Source organism: Pleurodeles waltl, chromosome 7 (genome assembly GCF_031143425.1).
Source record: "Pleurodeles waltl isolate 20211129_DDA chromosome 7, aPleWal1.hap1.20221129, whole genome shotgun sequence".
Lineage (NCBI taxonomy): Eukaryota > Metazoa > Chordata > Amphibia > Caudata > Salamandridae > Pleurodeles > Pleurodeles waltl.
The window spans coordinates 1,257,267,693-1,257,290,983 of record NC_090446.1 but is presented as its reverse complement, the minus strand read 5'-3'; the positions used below and the strand labels follow the sequence as shown (position 1 = coordinate 1,257,290,983).

The 23,291-nt window shown below is 46.7% G+C and overlaps 1 protein-coding gene across 1 annotated transcript in view; it reads left to right on the top strand.

Moving 5' to 3' along the window:
- Positions 1-6,390, top strand: part of DHRS7C (dehydrogenase/reductase 7C) — a 151,406-nt gene extending 145,016 nt beyond the window's left edge. Inside the window, exon 7 of the mRNA XM_069200421.1 lies at positions 4,608-6,390. Within this exon, the coding sequence (XP_069056522.1) occupies positions 4,608-4,816 (209 nt within the window). The 3' untranslated portion in view covers positions 4,817-6,390. The remainder of the gene's footprint in view (positions 1-4,607) is intronic.
- Positions 6,391-23,291: the final 16,901 nt, after the last annotated feature.

Here is a 23,291-nt window from a genome sequence, read left to right as displayed (position 1 = left end):
TGAATCTCAGACACATAATTACTCTTGGTGTCACATCCCTGACCATTTTTATATGCACACCATTCCAGCTCAGTTCATACCCAGCCATACACAAATGAGTCTTGACCCTGCTCCAGCCCAACCGCCAGGCCACGTTCTACCTGAACCACAAATCGGCTGACTATAGCTTGATTTTTATGCCTTTCCAAGAAATTGTATCTCCAAGATATATTACCAAGATACCTTTTAATTTACATTTCTCATTTTTTCACAGTCAATCCATTCTCCTGCAACTTTCTCAAAACCTGTCTTAACATTGTCATGCTCTGTCTCATCCTAAGAAACACCAAGATATATGAGATCCATTCCAACACAATTCTCATGACCCTCTGAAAGCAAGCAGCAACATAAGTAAATCAAAAGGACATTCTAATGAACCTAAACACTCACAAAAGACATAAGGTGTTTTCAACTCTTATGAGGCAGTATTCGGTAGTAGGCACTAAAAACATTGACTCCAGTAACCGTGGACAGATCTTTTAAAATGTTGGGTAGGGTTTGTTAATCCACTCTTATACATGTGTTCAGATCATAAAAATCAACATACATTCCAATGTGTTTGCCCCCATTTTTGGGCTCTAGGACCATGTAGCAAACCACTCTGAGGACTCATTCTCCTCACTTACCCCTTGCTGTAGTAGCTTATCTCTGTAGTAACCTGAGTGTCTCTACAATTAAATAAGGAACCCATTCCCAATAGCTTCTCAACCAGTGCAACAAGTGAGAGTCACGTGCTGAAGGGAAAATACTGGCTCAGGTGCTCAGGACCCACCGTCGGTTGGACCCTGGAATGTCATGCGTAAAAGGCCACAACCCCCACAGTGGAGCCCAGTAACCTCTGCTTTCTCGTAGCCCTCTGTATGGAATTCTGACATTATTCTTTTTAGAATCTTTTAGAAATGTAAACATCAGAAGAAACAGTGCTCTGGAAAATATGCAGTGCAGAAGCATAATATGTACAGACCATGGAATTTCCATTCTGCAAGGGCAATTTGTTAATAATTTAAAAAGCAGTGTGCGAAAGTTTTACTTCCACATGCAAGGACATGCAAAGTCAGGTATTGTTTACGTCTGTGAAGACGTATGGAAATTGCCACTTCTTGTAGTTTGCTAAAGATAAGTAAAAGCAAGCAGAAATTGAGAGCTCTCTTTTACTGCTCAACGAAGTCCGATGGGTGGCTTACCTGGGAGACGGGTAGGGTCATAGGATGTTTTTCACTCTGTGATGTCCCAAGGTGGAATATGTGGAAGAAAAAGTCAGTATGGAGGGCAGCAGCAGGGCCATGTCTGTATGGGGGTTGAGCCCTGGTGTACGGAACTACATTAGGAATTGGACTTGGGGTGAATGTGAAGCAGGCAGTGATTGGAATTAAAACTACACATTGAGGTGGGGACTGGTAAGGGCTTTTGTAGCAGGAACTAACCTTCAAGTGAGGTTTACATGGCTCATCATAGCAGCAATATTTCCTGCATGGAACAGATTCGCACTGTGGCAAAGAGCTGCTGATGTATTCTTTGGAGCTGCCTCAAGTTATCAAGTAAAGAAATAGCTCATAAAAGCTACTGAAACATACTTATCTAAGGAGAGACTGGAGTCAACCAAAATTCCTAAATTCTTCACTTCATTGGTAGTAGAAGCTCAGTTTTCCTTAGAGCTTGGACATAACTTTCTCTCTTAAAGTGGTAGAGCAATTTAAATTGTGATACTTAGGAACAGGTATGGTACATAAGCAATTTAGGAATGTTACATTACATTTACAGCCGCTAGTTTTCAGTGGGGGAAATTACAGTCAAGTAACAATGGTATTTTGAAGTCATAATTTATCCTTCAAAAAGCAGGCCAAATTTCAGTAAGGTGAGCGTGTGCAGACATATAGTCAGACCCTTTGGTAGGCAGTTAACTCTTATTGCCATGAAGTTAACGTCAGTTCCGAGCAATCAAACTTCCACTCAAAGAGTTGAAAGTAAAGTAATCTCTGAAAAGGACCAGCAGTATCATTTTCCCCATCTTAGAAGATCTAGGCCGATCCGCTGACAACTAAAACGTATTTATATCAGGATTATTCTATTTGAAAGGAGCTAAAATGGATAAAATGATATATAGCTGCGCAAACACCTTGACTTCCAAAATGAACACTTCTATAGATCCACTGGTGGCCCGTTTCCACATATGAAAGTTCGGAGTGACCAACCTGTTAGTAAAGAGAGGGCTGAAGACTTAAACACCTGTCCAGAATGAAGTCGGTAGGTCACAACTGAGATTGGTTTGCAAGTATGTCAGACTTTGATTTACCATAAGATAAAAGGTAGAAGCTGACTTTCAAAAGTTAACAGTGTTATCCTGTATTATTTCCTAATCATGAGTATATGAAATATCACAGGAATCGCTTTCGCGAATGGGAATATTTATGTCCTTTATTTACAACATGTGAATATTCTACTAAACTTAAAGCTGGAAGTGGCAAGCTTTACATCATGCCAGCCATCATGAGCACAGCTTCAAATCCACCACTGTCACCATCTGCAAACTGACTCTAGCCTTCTACTCTGAATTGTAAGTTACAGGTGTAGCATCAAGTCTCAGGTGGTGCTCTGACTACTCTTGTGCAGATCAAAGCCGGGCCAACTTACTCACTCCTTTGGCTCAAATGAATGTACCTCCATGACAGGGAACAGCATCTGCCACTTCTTTGAGTTTTGTCTGGTCACGCAGTGACACAAAAGGTCCTATTCAGGTGCTGGCCTGAAGCAAAAGAGATTCGGTTTGGGAGGTCTCACATGGTTGAAGCTACCCACTCAAAAAAAGAGAGCAAGCAGTATGTACATAGAAACCACATCCTCATTCAAAGTATCCTTAGGGGCATATTTATGAGTGAGTTGTGCCATGCTTGCACCATGCAGCATGGTACATTTGTGATGCAAACCACTTAGTCATATTTTTGAAGCCACGCCATGCCACTTTGCATGGTTTTGAATGGCTTAAAAATATGGAGCAAGGCATCACTGTTAAAATCACTGCATTGTCTTACTTTTCCCATGGGTAGGCCCTGGGTATTCATTCCAGGGGTGTTACAGTGGATGGTCCCATGCAACTCCCATGGATTTTGAAGCAATCCCAGATTTACAAGGGCGTGTAAACCGGGGAAAGAACCGAAATCTTACACCTAACCAGAAGAGGCATAACAAGGAGAAATAACTTTATTTCCCCTTTTGTTTTCCTCTTTCTATGTGTGCTGCATTTTGCAGCACACATAGTAAGATGAAAATGGCTCTCAGGATTATTGTTGTGCAGGAAGATGCTCCCAGACACAGACAGGAGATTCCGTCCTCTTATGATCCTCCTCAAGTCCAGAGGATATCAGGGGATCCCACATTTATGTCAGGCACTAGATTGTGGTTGGGTGATTACCCCGTCTGCTCCCTAAACAATGGAATAAAAGTCCCCCAGGAGTAGCTCTACCCACAGGAATTCCTTCTGCAAACAATCTCTCTGTGCCCCTGACTCTTAAAATCCAACATGGTGAAATCCTTCCTCCCCTTGTGCAGAACCCTTGTGCCCAAATGGAAGTACTCCCAGGGTAATGAGCAGCCTCTCCACTCTGTTCACTTCAAACCATTTCTGGGGGCAGCTCTTCTCTGGGTTTGACTATTGGGACAAAGGAAGCGGGCTGCCCAGGTGTCATCTACCATCTGCTAATGCCAGGGCAAGCCTTGTTGAAAGTTCCTGGGTTCACCCCAACTGGCCATCCTGCCAGGGAAACAAAAATACCTCCCCACACTCAAGCCTTTGTCTGTGCTCTGAGAGCAGTTTTCATACCTCATTAGGGCCATTGACTAGCTGGCTCTCAGTTTGGAAGGTAAATGTAAATTAGCCTTTAAGCATTTCAGGCAGGGAAAATGTAACTTTTGAAAATGTACCTTTCCTTAATATTATTAAACATCCCTACAATGAAACAGCAGATATAATATTTAGTATTGCTCCCTAATGTTCCCTATACGTCAGTCAGCCTTCCTACAGTGAAAATAACTGTTGAGTGCTGGTCATATCCTGCTCTCAAATACCATGGACTAAAAGGCACACAAAGGAGTGATGCATTAATATTTTAAAAAAGAGATATGGCCTGACTAAAATGGTTCATTTTGACAGGTTAAATTGCCATTTGTACACAGCTACAGTCATGCTACAATGGTGGGCCACCATTTGTTTCAAGGTATTGAATAGTATAATAGGTGCTGCAGTCCACTGGTGACAATTATCTTCCAGGCCAGGAGTACACTTTGTACCATCCACTAAGGATTTATAGGTTAGTTAAATGTAACAATTAGGAGTATGCCAATTTGGCCATGTTTAAAAGTGAAGCATAAGCACTTATGAGTGGTGGTAGGGGTAAAGTGCAAAGAGTTCTAAATCCAGCAATACTGTAGGGTCCTGCAAATTGTGAAAACTCCAGGGGGACCATGCATAAAAGGTGGTTTTCTATAAGTAGGTTTTGTTGCTTGCCCTTCTAATCATCTATTGTGGGGTGTATGATTTCAATTTGTTCTAATTTACACTTCATGTTTTGCAGTTTTCTTCAGGAAGTTGGCATATGGTGCACATCCGGTGGAGGTAGCAGAGGAAGTTCTTCGCACCGTTAGCAGAAAGAAACAAGAGGTCATGATGGCAAACCCAATTCCGAAGGCAGCAGTTTATGTTAGGACCTTTTTCCCAGAATTGTTCTTTGCTGTTGTGGCTTGCGGAGTCAAAGAAAAGCAGCGCTTGGAAGATGAGAAATAATTATTATACAAACACTTGAAAATTTTACAAACAATAAAGTTTATCCTTAACTACCTGGAGCAGCATAATACTTTCTTTGTGTCTGGAAATGGCAGTAGCCATAATATTATGTATGGCTTCTATCATTCACACAAGATTTGATATCTGGTAGTTCACTGGTATGGCATAGCAACAGCTAATAACAAATTTAATTATCCACTATTGCTACATCATAAAGTAATTCCAATCAGGCTGCTATGGCCTATCTGTGTAGTGCTGCTTGCCTGCTTTCACTGAAAGCAGAAAGCACAGCTGCAGAATGGAGAAAGAAGGCAGGGAAGGTGGTGGGGATTGGTTAGGGATTGCAGGTAAGGTATTTTCTTCCCATTTAGGTCATGGAAGAGAGACCACATTATTTATGGCTTCCTCATTACTCCCTCACCCTTCCATGTCAGGTAAAAGCAAGGACAAATTATTATGGGGGACATGTATAACAACACATTTGAAATTGGTAAAAAGTAATTATAGAGATGTTTTTCACCCTGGGATTCAGAATGACATAATTTGACCTTCACTCTCATTGTCTGTTTGATGTCACTCAGAACCCCACAATTAAAAATATCCTCATAATTGACTATTAACCATTTATAGTTCTATATGACATGGAAGGCTCTCATAGGAAGCCATTAGTATGAATAACCGGAATCTGACTCCAATAATTCATTATGATGTAGCAACAATGGGTAACAGAACTTGTTAACCACTTTTTCTACATCATGAAGGAATTCCAGGGAACTATGACTGAGGACCTCCGGAGAGAATGTAACCGAGGTTCTTGGGGAGAGGGAAAGGAAGATTAAGAAAGTGGCGATGGTGGGTAGTAGAAGGTCAGATTTTCTTTTACATTTGGGACAGGAGAAGAAGTGATGTTATGTATGGCTCCCCATTACTCTCATGCCCCTGCGTATCAGTGGAAAGTAGGGACAGATGACTTTCGGGACCATTGATAACATGAAATTATAGATGGGTAAAACTTGAATTATGGGGATATTCTTTACTTACTTACTCTGTGCTTTTCTCAAGGCTACAGCAAGATAGGTATGTCAGCACAAGTGGTACACTGCATCTCTAACATTCACAGAAACACACGGATCCTTATGTAGGGACATTTCTTGGAACATCAGCTATTTTATTATAAAACATTTTCCCTGTCCCATGCACGTTAGAGGGAGGTTCCAGCCAGAAGACCACAACTGCATGCTGTTTGACTTTGTTACAGCTGCTTGCTGAGACCACCGGTTCCCTTGCCCACCTGGGGAAGGTAGCTTCCTTGCTACTGTCATATTCAGATATGGGGGTTGATGTCATCGCAGGGGGAATCCTGAAGGGTGAATTAGGGCTTATCCTGCTGTACTCTAACATAGCTTAAGTAGGAATTGCATATAGTGTGCAAAGTGACAGTATGGTGGGACTTTTCCTGTGTTTCACTTTCCTTGTCACCATTTTGCTTGTAGTATGTGTCATCATTCTCATTATTACATTTCATGCCATTTTATCTAAGATGCAGCTGACTCAATAAATCTTATTGAACCATTGTTTGCCTTTGTTTGTCTTTGCATGTGTGAGACTAATGTAACTGAGAGAAAAGAATGCAATCTGATCCACCACGATTTCCCTGAGAAGACATTATGGCATGCGCCTGGTTGCCACAAATTATCCCTGCTCTTGGGCAGAGATAAGTTGCTTCTAGCTGGCAGAAAACATATTAGGCTGACAGTTGTCACATGGTGTAGGATTGGACTCAGTTCCCCACAATCTGGGTGATGCTGCCGCCCAAACCTATCAGCCTCATTAGGCTAAGGAGAGTCAACACAACAGATGCCTGAGTGTTTAAGTGTGATTGGGTGTGTCAGTGCCTGAGTGGGTCTGTGAGTGGGTGCGTCAGTGTCTGAGTGGGTCTGTTACTGGGTGCATGAGTGTCTGTGAGTGGATGTGTGAATGTCAGCCACAAAAAGAACCTCAACTGCCCTTTCATCAATCAATCAATCAATCAATCAATCAAAAAATGTATAGAGTGCGCTACTCACCCGTGAGGGTCTCAAGGCGCTAGGGGGGGGGGTAAAGGGAGACAGGAAGGGTCACTGTTCGAACAACCATGTCTTGAGGTTCTTTCTGAAGAGCAGGAGGTCTTTGGTTTTTGCGGAGGTTGGTGCGGAGGGAGTTCCAGGTTTTGGGGGCGAGGTAGGAGAAGGATCAGCCTCCTGTGCTGGGGGGGTTGGATGCGGGGGACTGTGGCTAGGGCGAGGTCGGCTGACTGGAGGTCACTGGTGGGAGTGTGGAAGTTCACTCTGTCGTTGAGGTAGGTTGCGCAGGTGTTGTGGAGGGATTTGTGCGCGTGGATGAGGATCTTGAATGGGGGTCAGTGAGGCCCCCCCCAACTTACCGTTAATTTCCATCTGAGGTGATGGTCTTGGGGGCCCAGTGGGTCTGGGCAGCCCCCCATTACTGAAACTGAGCCCAGGGAGGTGGAGGTCCCCATGGCTCTGGGTGTCCATGTAGCCCCCATTACAAACATTTAGCTCTGGAGAGGTGGTGGTCCCTGGGGCTCAATGAGCTTCAGGAGGGGCCCCTGTGTGTTCCCATCCTTGTTTTGAACGAGTGCCTCCTGGACTTGGCCCACCCAGGGGCTTTTTCCGAAGCAAGAGCAGGAGCCCTCACTTGTATTTTTTTATTTTTTTTTATTTTCACCAGATCCGCAGACCTATGTACAGAGATCTGAAACTGGATGCATCAGTGCGTTTGTGAGCACAAGTCCAAAAGTGGGAAAACAGGAATTCTAATCTTCACTGGAAATGTGTTTTCATCTGTTATATATGCCCTGAGATAATAAATACATAAAAAAAATAATGTGGTTCTTCCTCATCAATTGTCTTTGTGAGAAGAAACATGTCATTGGAGAGTACAATGTAAGTGAGAGGACACAAAAGTACCTAAAAGACAAACAGTTTCACCTTTCCATCCGGCTTTAAAGTGTATTCAGAATCCCAACATTTCCATTGACACTTTGCTTCTCATATCTTCGCCTTATGTCATCTTCCTGGGCAAAAGTCACACATGATTAACTGCCGAATTCCATTTTCTGTGTTGTGCATTTAAGTCTATTCACTGAGCGGCAGTGTAAATCTCTTTTCATTTTTCTTGCTCTGTTGTTCTGAACACACTCACGGCTCTTCGCTGTAATTGCAGTCTTCCTCCCAACGTGTTAACAATTATTTCTGTCTTTGAATGTAAAGGCCTCTAATTTTTTAACATTTAACTCCAAGTGTGTGCCCTGTCTAAATCTTATTTTATTTGCAGCAAAAACTCATTGTCATTCAAGTGTACCCTTACTACATTACGTTTTACTTTCATTTATAATCACTGTATTTCACCCCAGTTTCCATGCCATTACGTCCTCTTGTGAAACTTTGAATTTTGCTTTGGTAAACTCCTATGACATTTTCAAACCGATGAATAAAACAGAATGAGGGTTATGTTATGTTGTACAAATTAGTTGCAACAAGAAACCACGAGTGAGCTTCAAGGTCAGTTACGTGCCTATTTGGGGATACTGAGCCAAAATAGTAGCTAAATATATGCGTTGGACTTAGTTCACTTTGCTGACACTGTGACATTTGCCAGCCAATCAATGTATGTGTGGTACACAGCCTACTTCGTCAATGATTGGTTGCTGAATGCTGAATATGACTTGTACATGTTGACCTGGCCCTTGTGGCAGGTGGTAGTGACAAACAGCCTATTTGGTTTCTCACTGCTGTGAGTGTTACCTTCTCATTGGATTGCATTGGAAATGCCCTGGCTTATGTGTAGGGGGTATTATCTGATTTATGAGGGGTAGAGTAGGCATGTTTGGTATGGTTATAATGATAGTGAGAAATGGTGCTTAATGGTGTAAGTGGAATTTTTATTACTATTACAGAAATGCCACTTCTAGAAAGTGAGCATTTGTCTGTGCTTATCACTCTGGTGTTTTGCAGCTTGACTCCAATCCATGTCTGGGCAGAGTGACAGTTGGGCTTTGTGCATACAATTCAGACAGCCTGTAGACAGGGAGGGTGGAGGTGTCACAGAGGTGCATCTGCATACTGAATAGTCTTCCTGGGCTGAGAGAAAGGAGAGGCGGAGCACAACTGCATTTGTAAAGGCTGTGCCGTAACCTCACACGATAGGGTAGTTTACCCCTGTGGAGACTGGGCCACTCACCTGAAAAGCAGGATGTCTGCAGGGGCAACAGTATGCCCCCTGACGTCCTGGAACACCTCGTTACTTCCTGGTGGACACAGAAACCCCGGCAGGTGTCCCAAAAGGAAAGGTGGAGAGGAAGAGAAAGAGACAAAACACTGCCACGTCTTGCCGGTCCAGCCAGGCACCCTGTATCTTTGGGGGGGGCAGGTCGTTGTTGACAGAGTGATAGTAGAGTTAGTACACTCAACTTCCTTGAAACTGAATCCTTCTTTCTGATATGGGCACAGGAGCGGTAGAAGAACACCGGGATGCTCCAGCACTTTTCTTGGATAATAATAACTGTGGCACAATTACTAACACTGCATTACTAAAAACCCAAACTGAGTACCATAACAATAAGTACTGTGGCACTAGGGCTGGCTTCACAGAGATTCACTGTTGCACACTACAATTAGAACTGTGGTTGCACTTATCATGCACAAGAAAGACAAACAAGGGATATCATTATATCACTTCAAATTTTCCTGCATGCTTAGGGTTAAACTAAAAGGAACAAAAACAATCCAAGAAATACAAATGTCCACTCTGGGGTTAAACAGTTAGGGTGGCACAGTTTGGTTTGGTTTCACTGTGTGTGTGAAAAACCCTTAAAAAGCAAATTCTTCAAACCTGAAACACAGGCATGAATGACACAATTTGAATCCAAGAGTTATGCTATTAGAGAAAGAAAAGTCCAGTAAATGCTCTTTTAAAATTGCACTGTCACTTTTTTTAGTACTTGAGCTCAAGCAGATTTCCTGAAGCACATTTATGCAAGTAATTTAAATAACAATGTAGAATGTTCAGAAATAAATTTTTCTCTTCAAGATAAGAACTCTGCCAAAATACGAGGTCTGAAATACACCAGTTGTTCTTGGAAAGCGCGGCGCTCAATGAACAAACTCCCTGGAGAATACTAGTCACATAGCTGCAGTCTTTTCTGGAGTGCTTGAGGAATGCTTGGTGTCAGCTGATACAGGAACGAAGAAAATAATTGCCTCAAAAGTCCTGAATACGAGGATGACAGCAGGGACTGGACTGCCAAATCAGATGCTGAGTTCAGGAAGCAAAACAAAGCCAAGCAGGGAGGCATGCTTCACTCTGCTATTTATAGCCAATCAGGAAATTATTTGAGTTTCCACATGTGGATGAGTCACCACACGCAATTAGAAGCATATGTCTACACCTGCTCACATTAGCAAACAAGCATTGGTAAAACAAGCATTGATAAAATGAATTGTGTAACACAGCACATTATGTTTACGTAGAAATATGAAGGTTTAACCAAGAACAGAGATATGATTTTACCCCTAATCCCTGGGGATGCTGACAGGCAATGCAGGAGGCACCTTGGGGATTCCTGACAATCCCCAACTGAAGCTTGGAGCCTGTGCTAGAGGAGAGAGGGGACACTCCTAGAACTAGTTGTAACTGGTTGGAACCTTCTCTCCCTTTCTTTATAAACACAGTGTAAAACTGAGTATAAGTTGAAGGGAATCCTGCCGACAATTTGGTGACTTTTTGGAACTGGACACAGAATGCTGGAGGCACTCACCAGGAACCGCCATGAACTGCTGCTGCTGTGCTGACCTGTGACACGCTTGGTCATGTGGAGGAGCTGCCAACTGCCTGCGTTCACCTTGTGCTGGTCTGCTGCTGGGCCCTGCCACCCTGTGCTTTTTGTTTACTTTGTCCCCCAGGGGCAGAGTGTTGTGGCCCCTGACCCCTCCAACTGCCTGATGGCAGTGTGTGAGGAGTACTGCGTGGGTGGTCCCTGCTGGACCCTAGCACCTTTTGAAGTGCTCTACTTTTGGGTCCTAGCGCCGCATTTGCCCCCCCCAGCGCTTTGTAAGCGCTTTGGCAATTTTCTGGAATCACTACCGCAGCACGGGCGGGCTGCTTCTGTGAAGCGCGAGTGAAGCGCTGTACCCAGGATCCCAGTGGCGCCATCAATTAAGGAAGAGGAGCAAGCACTCTCCTACCCTGCCCCAGGGGTGAAGTGCGCTCTGAGGAGCACCCTCGGGGCACAAGCAGGCACTTTGGTGCCTGCACACCGCTGAGGCCCGGGCAAGTATGTTTGAAGCAGAAGACGTCAAGCGGGGAAGGGAGCCTCATCGGAGGCTCTCCCGCCCCACTGGAGCCCTTCTCCATTGTTTTCAAAATGGGCAGGGGGGAAGGAAGCCTCATCTGAGGCTCCCCCTGCCCCAACAGAACCCCTAGTTACCTTTACAGGACGTGGGTGGGGTGGAAGCCGTGCCGGATGCTCCCCGGATGCTTTGGCTGTTTAGCCCCCCCACAAGAAACTGGTCGGGCCCCTACCCTTTGTCCCTTGTTGTTTTGTGGGCATTGTGTTGTGTCCCCCCTTGTTGGAGGGCCAGTGGAGGCCCAGGGGGGGCCAGAGGTCATGGGCCCCAGGAGGGGCCCAGTATAAAACTGGAAGGGGTGCGCATCTCCCCCCTCCTCCTCCAGTCATCAGAGTGGCCCCCAGAGTGAGCGCACGGAGTGCCGGGGCCCCATTTTGTTCCTCATTGCACTGGAAGTGCCTTTCATCATGATACAGATACTTTGAAAGAAGACACATACTTTTCCTAAGTACAAACAGTTTAAAGCACACTGACAGACATCCCAGCCTTTAAAACAACCCCATTGCATCATGATAAATGTCATTTTGTGAAAATATCGTACTCCTTTACTTTTATAAATATTTCACCATCAAAATGAGTGCAGGCATTGCTGTACTCTGGACACGAACGGGTTTCTGGGTTAAATCCCTTCTTCAGCAGAGAAACATAAGACCATTCCGGGGAGCTGGAAGTGCCGCCATTAATCAGAAGGTATTTAAACCAAGTTGATTAATGGCTATTTATAAAAGTAAAGGAGTACGATATTTTTTCCTAAATTTGCCTCAGGTGGTCGTTATGGACTGATGTGCTAACCTGTATTTTTGATGTGCTACATATATGTCAATCAATCAATCAATCAATCATGTATTTGTGGAGCGCACTACCACCCGTGAGGGTCTCAAGGCGCTGAGGGAGGGAGGGTGCTGCTACTGCTCAAATAGCCAGGTTTTGAGCCACTTCCTGAAAGTCAGCAGGTCTTCTGTCTGTCGTAGGGACAAGGGTAGGGTGTTCCAGGTCTTGGCTGTGAGGTGGGAGAAGGATCTGCCTCCGGTAGTCGCTCTTTGTGGCATGGGCGATGCTGTCTGAGCGGAGTTGGCAGGATGGGGTGTAGAAGGTGAGTCGTCTGTTGAGGTAGGCTGGACCGGTGTTGTGGAGCACCTTGTGTGCGCAAGTGAGGAGCTTGAAGGTTATCCTTTTGTTGACGGGGAGCCATTGTAGGTCTCTCAGAAGGGGAGTGATGTGGCGGTTGGCATCGAGGATCAGGAGTGCAGAGGCGTTTTGTATGCGTTGCGTCATTTGAGGAGTTTGGCCTGGGCTCCTGCGTAGAGGGTGTTTCCGTAGTCAAGTTTGCGCTGACGAGGGCTTGGGTGACTGTTCTTCGTGTATCTGTGAGGATCCATCTGTAGATCTTGCGGAGCATGCGGAGGGTGTTGAAGCAGGATGAAGAGACGGCGCTGACTTGCTTGGTCATGGGGAGTTTTGAGTCGAGGATGATGCCCAGGTTGCGTGCATGGTTGGTGGGTGTTGGGGCTGCTGCCAGAGCAGGAGTCATCCCAGGCTGAGGGGTTGGTGCAGAAGATGAGGACCTCCGTCTTATCTGAGTTCAACTTCAGTTTGCTGTTCCTCATCCATTCTGCGACGGCCTTCATTCCTTCGTGGAGGTTGGATTTGGTGGTGAGGGGGTCCTTGGTGAGGGAGAGGATCAGTTGTGTGTCGTCGGCATAGGAGATGATGTTGAGGTTGTGCAGTCGGGCGACACGGACGAGCGGTCCATGTACACGTTGAAAAGTGTAGGGCTGAGGGACAAAACTAGGGGAACGCTGCAGATGATCTTGGAGGCTTCGGAGCGGAAAGGGGGAGGCAGACGCTGTGGGTTCTGCCAGAGAGAAAGGAGGTGGTCCACTCCAGAGCTTTGTCCCGGATCCCTGCATTGTGGATGCGTGTGCGTAGGATGCGGTGGCAGGCGGTGTCGAAGGCGGCCAAGAGGTCCAGGAGGATAAGGGCCGCAGTTTCGCCATTGTCAAGCAGGGCCCTGATGTCGTCGGTAGCGGCGACGAGGGCGGTTTCAGTACTGTGGCTGCTGCGGAACCCTGACTGGGATGGGTCCAGGATGTTGTTTTCTTCGAGGTAGTGGGTCAGTTGTCTGTTGAAGATCTTCTCAATGACCCTGGCCGGGAATGGGAGCAGGGAGATGGGGTGGAAGTTCTTGAGGTCTCTCGGGTCCGCCATGGGTTTCTTGAGTAGGGGTTTGATCTCAGCATGCTTCCAGCTCTCAGGGTAGGTCACGGTCTCGAAGGAGATGTTGATGACTTTGCGGAGGTGGGGTGTGATGGTGGCGCTTGCTTTGTTAAAGATGGGTGCGGGCATTCGGTCTGACGGAGATCCAGAGTGGATGGTGCCCATGGTTTTGATTGTGTCCTCTTCGTTCACGTTGGCCCAGACGAGCAGGGGGTCGTAGTTGAAAGTGGGTGGAGAGTCTGAGTAGTCGGTGATTAGCGGGTGGTCTGGCTGTTGAAGCTGTCATGGATGTCTGTGATCTTGTGGTGGAAGAAGGCGGCGAGGGAGTTGCACAGGTCTTGTGAAGGTGGGATGTTGTTCGTGCTGGAGCTGGGGTTGGAGAGTTCATTCACAATGTTGAAGAGCTCCCGGCTGTTGTGTGCGTTGTTGTCCAGGCGGTCTTTGAAGGAGGTTTTCTTGGCAGATCTGATGAGGTGATGGTGATAGCGGATGGCGTTCTTGAAGGCGGCATGGTTGTCCGGTGTCTGTTCGAGGAGCCACTTTCTCTCTAGTTTCCAACAGGTTTGCTTGGAGGCTTGAAGGTCCGAGGTGAATCAGCTGGCTCTCTTGTTGGCACCTCTGTTGGAAGGTTTATTGAGCGGGGCGGGAGTGTTGGCACAGTTGTCGATCCAGCGGTAGAGGTTGCAGGCTGCGAGGTCGAGATTTGTGGGCTTGGTGGGTAGTTTTCGGGCAAGGCTGGTGTTCAGCTGGTCTTGGCTGATTTTGCTCCAGTTGCGGCGGGGGATCTGTTGGGTGCGGTGGTGTGTGGTGGTTTCTGGAAGTTGAAGTGAATGCAGCGGTGGTCGGTCCATGGGAGTTCGGTGGTGTGGCTGAAGGTAACGTGGGGGTTAGTGGAGAAGACGGGGTCCGGCATGTGGGCAGCGGAGTGTGTTGGGGTAGTGACGAGTTGTCTGAGTCCGAGGGTGGCAAGGTTGTCGATTAGGGTGGTGGTGTTGGGGTCGTTGTTATTCTCCAGGTGAAAGTTCAGGTCGCCGAGGAGGACCTAGTCGGCGGAGACTAGGGCGTGCCTGCTGACAAGGTGGGCGATGGAGTCGCAGAACTGAGGCCATGGTCCGGGGGGTCTGTAAGTGAGGGTTCCTCTGAGGGTGGTGTTGGGGTTGGTGTGGATCTGGAAGTGCAGGTGTTCGGCGGTGCTGAGGGTGTTGTCAGTACAGGTCGTGACCCTGATGGTGTTCTTGTGGACGATGGCAATTCCGCCCCCGACTCTGTTTGTGCGATCCCTGCGGGTGATCTTGTAGCCATCCGGAATGTCTATGACGGTGTCTGGGGCCAAGGAGGCATTCATCCAGGTCTCCGTCAGGAAGGCGACGTCTGGGGTGGAGGTGTCGAGCAGGTCCCAGAGTTTGACGACGTGTTTGAGTGCGGAGCGGGTGTTAAGTAGGATGCATCGGAGGTAGTTGCGGTCAGGCTTGGCAGGAGGTTTGGCGATTTGGAGGCTGCTGAGGCCGCAGTTCCAGCAGGTGAAGGGTCCCTGGGTGTGCTTAGGGGAGGCCAGGAAGCAGGCGTGTGCTCGTCCGGTGTTGAGTGCGCTGAGGTTGCTGGTGGTGTAATGGCGTTGCTGGCCATGCTGGTCTTGGGGACCAGGGGTCATGGCACTGGGCGCAGTCTGAGCGAGAACGGGCGCAGATGGGCTTGCCTTAGCCGTGCCTTTGGCGCGCCAGCGGTGCACCCGCTGCATGCTTCTGCGCTGTGGCTGCCATATAAGGGGAGGTGGGAGGGAGGGGCAGCAGGGAGGAAGGAGGGGACAGCGAAATGGTGAGCAGGGGGCGGGGCTGCAGGGACGCAGCGGTGGGAAGAAGGGAAAGTGAAGTGGAGGGGGGGCGGGCCACAGGGATGCAGCAGCGGGCTGAAAAAAGCAAAAAGACAAAAGGGAACCTTAGGCAGCGGCTGCACCGGCTTGCGGTGCAGGGGAGCGACCTGCCTGAAGTTCCTTTTATGGGCATGACATGCTAATATGTTTCCCTGACTTGTCATATGTTTTATAATGTTCCTGGTATGGGCATTTATGCTATTTTATCTTGTAACAGTTTTCCTGACTATCGCTTATGTTGCAGAATAATAAGTAACCTGTGTGTTATATGTGACTACTGCTGGCTCTGCAGAGTAACTAAAGTGTAACGTTCTGACAACTGCTTGGGTAGCAGGGTATAACTGACATGTTGTGTTTGGTCTAATAATTGCGTTGGGTACAATACAGTATATTTTCATGTAACTTGGTGTTGTGTTTCCTTTGTGGTGGGGATAGTGCATCACATGTGTTGTGGGTGCTGTGCAAATGCTTTACACATTGCCTCAGGGATAGGCCTGACTGCTCGTGCCAAGCTACCAATTAGTTGAGCAGGGGTTATCTTGGACATGTTACTCCCTTGCCCTGACTAGAGTGGGTGGGTTCTGCTTGGCTTAGGTGCATACCTTAGCCAACCAGAAACCCCATTTCTAACAGTACACATGTACAGTGGATTCCATCACTGCCTGGTGACTAACATGCCTCACTGGAAAAATATTCCTGCGTCCAATGAGGCAATCTCTATGGAAACCGCTAAACCTTTTGTTAGCAAAGAGGGAAGTTATACAGATGCGACATCACATGATATTATCAATCACCGAAAACAGTGTAATGGCCCGTCACACTTTCAGGTTGTTGCAGGCATAATGTTTTCCAGACTGGATTACCCAAATATGCAGAACACTGGCTTTGGCAACAGTCATGATGTGAGACTAAATGGCACAAAATTAACTGCTAGGCTGATATTCGATTTATACTCTGACCTACTTTAGCTGTCAGTGAGTGCATGCTTCTCATTCAAAGGTCACAGTGTGGTCCAGCGAGAGGTTCACAGGCCTAGGTTCCAGGAAAATCTACCTGAAAACAGTGTTACCATCAAGACCTCTAACATCAACGTTTGCTGCTTGCAGGTAAGTGTCAAATTAAAACAGAGTTAATAGACGCAGCTTTTTGATGCAAGACACCATACAGCGGAAATCCTTCCTACCCGTTACCACGAAGTGCAGAAGTAAACCTTCTTAAACTCCTATGGCAACGTAAGACCATCTTCAAACGTTTTTGTGCCTACGCCCCTCTAAATCGATTCTGACGTCATCTCCTTCTCTGACTTTCTCTTCGCCTGACCTGCACCATCATTCATTTCCATCTATCTATATCTCATTCATGTCTGTTGCACGACATTCTGATGTATTTTTCTGTGTTTAATATGTTACAAATGTTCAAAATATAAAAAGTAAATAAATACATCGGCAATGCATGTAGTTGATCGATATAATTGCTAGAAAAACAATTGTACCTCATTCATAAGCATATTTTGGATGATCAGGCTAGCTAGGAGAGAAAGCAGGACTGACACGGCTAAGAGTGTGGCACTGCATTTGATTAACGATTTTAATTTTATCTAGGCCTTAGCTGGCGAATGTACCCAAAACCAACAGTGTGAAAACAGCTTTTGCACATTTCGTCGACGTGAGGGCACTCCAGATATGTAGGATGACACTTTTTTAATATGTTAAGCACCCTACTCTGTGGGTTTCCAGAGCACACTTTAGGGGTGACATATTAACATAAAAATAGATCTTCCTACATAACAAGAGCACTTTCCGTTTTAACAGTCACTGCAGTGCTTCTGGAAGCCAACTGCTTATGTCATGGTGTATATGCACAATGCAACTAACATATGAGATTTAACTTCCTTGCCACTAGTGCAATTTGTGCAACATCTTTTGTGACCTTAGAGGAAAGTTGAATTTATTAACTGGTTGAAAATAATTTTAGCGTACCATTTTAGGGACAGAGCAAACACTTTGTGGCACTGAATATTAATGTCATATGGTTCTGCGTTATGAAATAGGATACAGTAGAGACCAGAAGAAGTTGAAATATCCAAGGTGACTGTTAGACCTGGCATCCTTGGTGTGGTCTCCCCTGTCTTTTTTGCCTCTGCTTCCTATGTTTGGACTGTGTGCTGGACTCTGTTTCTGCTGCTTTTGATACTCTGGGCACTTTAACACTGCTAATCAGTGCTAAAGTGCAAGTGCTCCCTGTGTAAATTGCATGTGTAATTGGCGTTTCTATGATTGGCATATCTGATTTACTAGTAAGTCCCTAGTAAAGTACACTAGAGGTGCCCAGGGCCTGTAAATCAAATGCTACTAGTGGACCTGCAGCACTGGTTGTGCCACCCACACGAGTAGCCCTGTAAACATGGCTCAGACTTGTCACTTCAGTGTCTGGATGGGTAGTTTTAACCTGCCAATTCGACCTGGCAAGTGTACCCACTTGCCAGGCCCAAACCTTCTGTTTTTATACATGTAACGCACCCCTAAAGTAGGCCCTGGGTAGCCCCCTGGGCATGTTGCTGTGTATATTAAAGGTGGGACATGGTCCGATGTGTTTTACATGACCTAAAATTTAATTACTGGCAAGTTCATTTTTCACTGTTGCAAGGCCCATGTCTCTCATAGGTTAACATGCAGGCTGCCTTTAAATAACTTTTAAGCGCAAGTTCCCTTTGGGTGCAGATAGAGATTTAGAGTTTGGGGTCTCTGAACTCACAATTTAAAAATGCATCTTTTAGTAAAGTTGGTTTTTAAATTGTCAGTTTGGAAATGCCATTTTTAGAAAGTGGTACATTCCATGCCTAAACCATTCTGTGACTCTGCCTGCTTGTTTATTCCATGTCTGGGTCAGACTGACAGTTGGGCTGTTTGTGAATCTCCACTAGACAGTGACACAAAGGGAGCTGGGGTGTAGCCTGCAGGGCCATCTGCACTAGAGTGGGCTAGCGTGGAGGTAGGAGTGGTTACTTACACCTGAATGGGCTGTGCCTGCCCTCACACAATGCAGTTTCCAACCCCCTGGTGTGAGTCTGGAGCCAGGATTGGGCAAGGCAGGGTCTTGTGAACCACAGAGACTTTCCTTTGAAGTTTGCCTACTTCAAAGGCAGAAAGGGGTATCAGTAGTGGAGCCAAAACCCCAGATTTTCAGATTACTTCTGGAATCAAGAGGAACCTCTGCCAAGGAGAAGAACTGAAAAGCTGGAGGAGGAGTACTGCCCCTTTGCCTGTGACTGTGCTTTGCTGGGTTTGCTTCTTTCTGAAGAGGACAAGTTTTTCCTGCTTGAGAAGAATCTCCAAGGGCTTCCTTCTTGTGAAGAATCTCCAAGGGCTTGGACTGAGCTTTCATCCTGTGTTGAAGTCTCAGGACCAACACAGACTTCCTCTGCCAGCATCTGGACTCTCTGCTGAGACTCCTGCCAAGTGGTACCTATCCAGTCCCTGGGCCCTTGAAAGTTGAAGCTGGTAGAACAAGGACTGAAATCCACACACAGGAAGGTATGTGGGGAAGGTTTTGATGCACCACCTGCAACACGGCCGTAAAAACAACACACCACCTGCCTTGTAGCTGAAATCGTAGCACCACCTGCATTGCACCTGGGAAATCAACGCATCACTTGCATCGCGGCTGGAGAAAGGACGCAATACCTGAGTGTGTCTGCTGAAAATGACGCAAGCCCCACATAGAGCAGCTTCCCATCACCGTGCGCCCGGATTTCACACACATCATCGCTGGGCGGCAAAATCATCGTGAACCTGCTTGGATCCGAAGTGCCCGTCCAGAAAACAACACATGACCTACGAGTGAGCAAATGACGCATTGCTGTCTTTTTCGGCACACCCTCGCCTATGCGTTTTTATTTTATAAAGTCTCTTTTTATTTTAAAAAATAATATCTTGACTTGTGTATGTTGGATTTTTGTCGTTTTGGTCTTGTTTGATTTAGATAACAATTGCCTTTTTTTCTACATTGGTGTGGTGTCCATTTTGTAGTATTTTCACTGTATTACTGTTTGTTTTCGTACAAATACTTTACACATTGCCTTTGAGATAAGCCTGACTGCCTGTGCCAAGCTACCAAGGGGGTGAGCAGGGGTTATTTTATATTCTGGGCTAAGTAACCTATAATATAAAATTGTACTGTTGGAAAGTGGATTATTGGTAAGGGCAGGTAAGTACCCCCACTTAGCAATAGGCCACAAATCCCCACTAGGTCCAGCCAGGTGTCATTAAATTAATCGCAGCTTAACCCTTGGTAGATTGACACTGAGCAGTTAGGCTTAATTTAGGAGACAGGTGTGTAAAGCATTTAAAAATCACAAAACAGTAAAGTAAAACACAAAACAGAATAAAAAATAAAAAAACAACATCAATTTAAATGAATAGATTGTATTTTTATCTTTAAAGTGACACTAAAACTACAAAAATCCAAAAAGGGGAACTGGAGATAAGGATTTTTAAAGAATAAGGCCCTCATTCTGACATTGGCGGTGAATCCCACTCACCGCCATGCTGACTGCCACCAACATACCGCTGCCACGGCGGATATCCGTTCACCATATTATGACACACACACACCAAACCGTCACTATTCAGCCACAGACACAAGTCGGCCACACCAAAGGTCAGTGATAAACTGGCAGTATCAAAACCCATACCGTTACGCCAACAGAACTACGCCCACCACATTATGACCCACGAATCACCACGCGGACATTCTATGGTGGTAAACCATTAGCTGTACATACCGCCATGCTCAAAATACACACACACATACAAAACACCACCACATTGGACAATTCAAACTATACACACCTGACACCCATACACACACCACACCCACACCACTATAAAACACACAACCACATTACCCACAACCCTTTATGACTACAAACCATTGGCACAAGACAGACACCACGATCACAGACAAGACCAGAGCCACACACCACCTTCACCAATACACCACCCACGCACCCCAACACATCATCATACACAGCCTCACCCACACAACCCACACAACACCCATGGCACCACAAAGACATCCCCGAGTCTCAGAGGAAGAGCTAAGGGTCATGGTGGAGGAAATCATCAGGGTAGAGCCACAGTTATTTGGAGCACAGGTGCAGCAGATATCCATTGAAAGGAAGATGGAGCTATGAAGGAGGATCGTGGACAGGGTCAATGCCATGGGACAGCACCCAAAGAACCAGGGATGACATTAGGAAGAGGTGAAATGACCTACGGGGGAAGGTATGTTTCCTTGCAGCAAGACACCAACTCACTGTACAGAGGACTGGCGGTGGACCGACATCTCCTCCCCCACAACTAACAACATGGGAGGAGCAAGTCTTGGCAATCATGCATCCTGAGGGCCTGGCAGGAGTAGCAGGAGGACTGGACTCTGGTAAGTCAACTCTTTACTACTATCATCCCCCTCCCTGGATGCCATCACATACCCTCAGCCTCACCCTCACTCCCATCATTCCACCACCTCCCACACACCCCACCATCATATCCCACCCATCCCAATGCCAAGCCCTGCATGCCATACCAATGCATTGAGACCACTCACAGCCCTACATGAACACCTATCACCAATGCATGCACACTAGAGAGAATCAGCTAGCCTACCACATACCAACTTACACAAGTTAAAGCTGCCAGGGCAAATACAACCAAAGAGGGCAAGCCACTGATGCACAATATGTCACACACAGGAACAATAACACTGCATTTACATCCCCACAGGTACCCCAGCCAATGTCAGTGGCAAAGAGGTGCCAGCACTATCCAGTCCCCTAACAGAAGAGGCCCACAGTGATGACAGCAACTCTAGTCACATGGATCTGGATGACCAACCTGGCCCATCAGGGACCTCTGGACAGTCGGTTACCCATCCACAGTCACACACCACCACAGAGCCTCCCCCCTCAGGAAACACAACCACAGCACCCACCCAGCGTACCCATACTTCTGTCCGCAGGACGTCAGCAGTGTGTCCACCACTACAGGGACCCCAGGGCACACCTTGCCTTTAAGACAATCAGGGACCTGGGGTCAGTGGCAGTGGGCACACAGTTCAGGGGACAGAGGCAAAGGACAACAGGGACACTGGGAGGAGTGCTGTGTGCCAGGGGGAGGACAGGCAGAGGGAACCGACTCTCCAGGAGGCACTCACCGAGATCCTGGGAGCTTACTAACATTCCCACGATACGATGGGCCAAATCCTGGCCAACCTGCAGGGGAACAGGCGGCTGCAGGAGGGACAGTACCAGGGGATCAAGGAGGACTTGCAGGCCATTAACACCACCCTGGTCTCCATAGCAGCGGTGCTGGCAGACATGGCCAACATTATGAGGGAGGCAGCCTCACAACAGTGGGCCCCTGCCACTAGCCAGACATCTGAACTTCCTTCCATCTCCGCTGCTGCTAGTGGACAGGAGGACTCACCACAGGACCAACAGGCCACCAGCACCCCTCCCCCTGCAGAAGGAGAACCACCACACAAACCTTCCCTGCGATCCAGGAAGAAGCCATAGACAATTGCCAAGACCCCTGCCTGGAAATGAGTCTCTCCTGATTGTCACCCTTGTGTCACCCTGTCCACCTTGAACTGCCATTGCTCCCCTTCCTATGTCCGCTTGGACAATGCACCCGTGAAACAAATAGACTGGAACAATACCCTGGACTTTCCTCCATCATCACCCCACCCCAATGCACTAGCCCCTCTACTTCTTAGCACTTAAATAAACACCCTTTGAAAAAATGCAAGTATGGAGTATGTCAAACTTTTTAAAGTATGTATTCGTTTAACAATGTGCAAACATTGTAATTCAAATGTACAGTAATTTTCAAATTGGAAAGACCTGTAGTTGGCTGCAGTGATCACACCAGGAGCGATAGTGGGGCACCAACATCTGCAAAATGAGTTGCCAGAGGGTACAGTAAGTGGGCATAGAAGTGGGAAATAACAACATGCCAATGCCAAAGATATACAAATAATTGCCAATGAAATGTGAAGTAACACTGTCTAACCTGTGTGTCATTGGAAGTATTGTTGAATCACTGCAGTTCTGTTGTCTTCATCCTCATCCTCTGCCTCCTCATCCTCACTGTCCACAGGGTCCACTGCTGCCACACGGCCATCTCCAGCCTCCTCCTCCTGCAGAAAAGGCACATGGCGTCTCAGGGCCAGGTTGTGCAACATGCAGCATGCCACGATTATCTGGCAGACTTTGTTGGGTGGGTAGCACAGGGATTCACCTGTTAGATGGAGACACCGAAACCTGGCCTTCAGGAGGCCAAGGTACGTTCGATAATCCTTCTTGTTCGCCCATGTGCCTCATTGCAACTTTCTTTTGCCCTTGTCCTGGGATTCCTCACAGGGGTCATTAGCCATAAGTTGGGGTAACCAGAGTCACCTGCAAATATCGAGGGACAACAATCAGCCACACACTATCCCATATGACCCACACCATAACCATACACCAACTTCTACTGGGTGGGAATCAGGGCTCACCTATTAGCCACACCCTGTGCCTCTGTATTTGGCCCATCACATTTGGGATGCTGCTATTCCTCCGGATAAAGGCAGTATGCACTGACCCAGGATACTTAGCATTGACATGGGAGATGTACTGGTCTGCCAAGCACACCATCTGGACATTCATTGAGTGAAAACTCTTTCGATTTCTGAACACCTGTTCATTTTGCAGGGGAGAGACAAATGCAATATGTGTACCATCAATTGCCTCAATGATGTTGGGGATATGTCCCATTGCATAGAAGTCAGCTTTCACTGTGGCCTAATCCTCCACCTGGGAGAAACCAATGTAGCTGCACGTGTGTTTAATCAGGGCAGACAACACTATGGTCAGCACCATTGAGATAATTGGCTGTGCCATTCCTGCTGCCAAGCCCACTGTCACTTAGAAAGAACCAGTTGC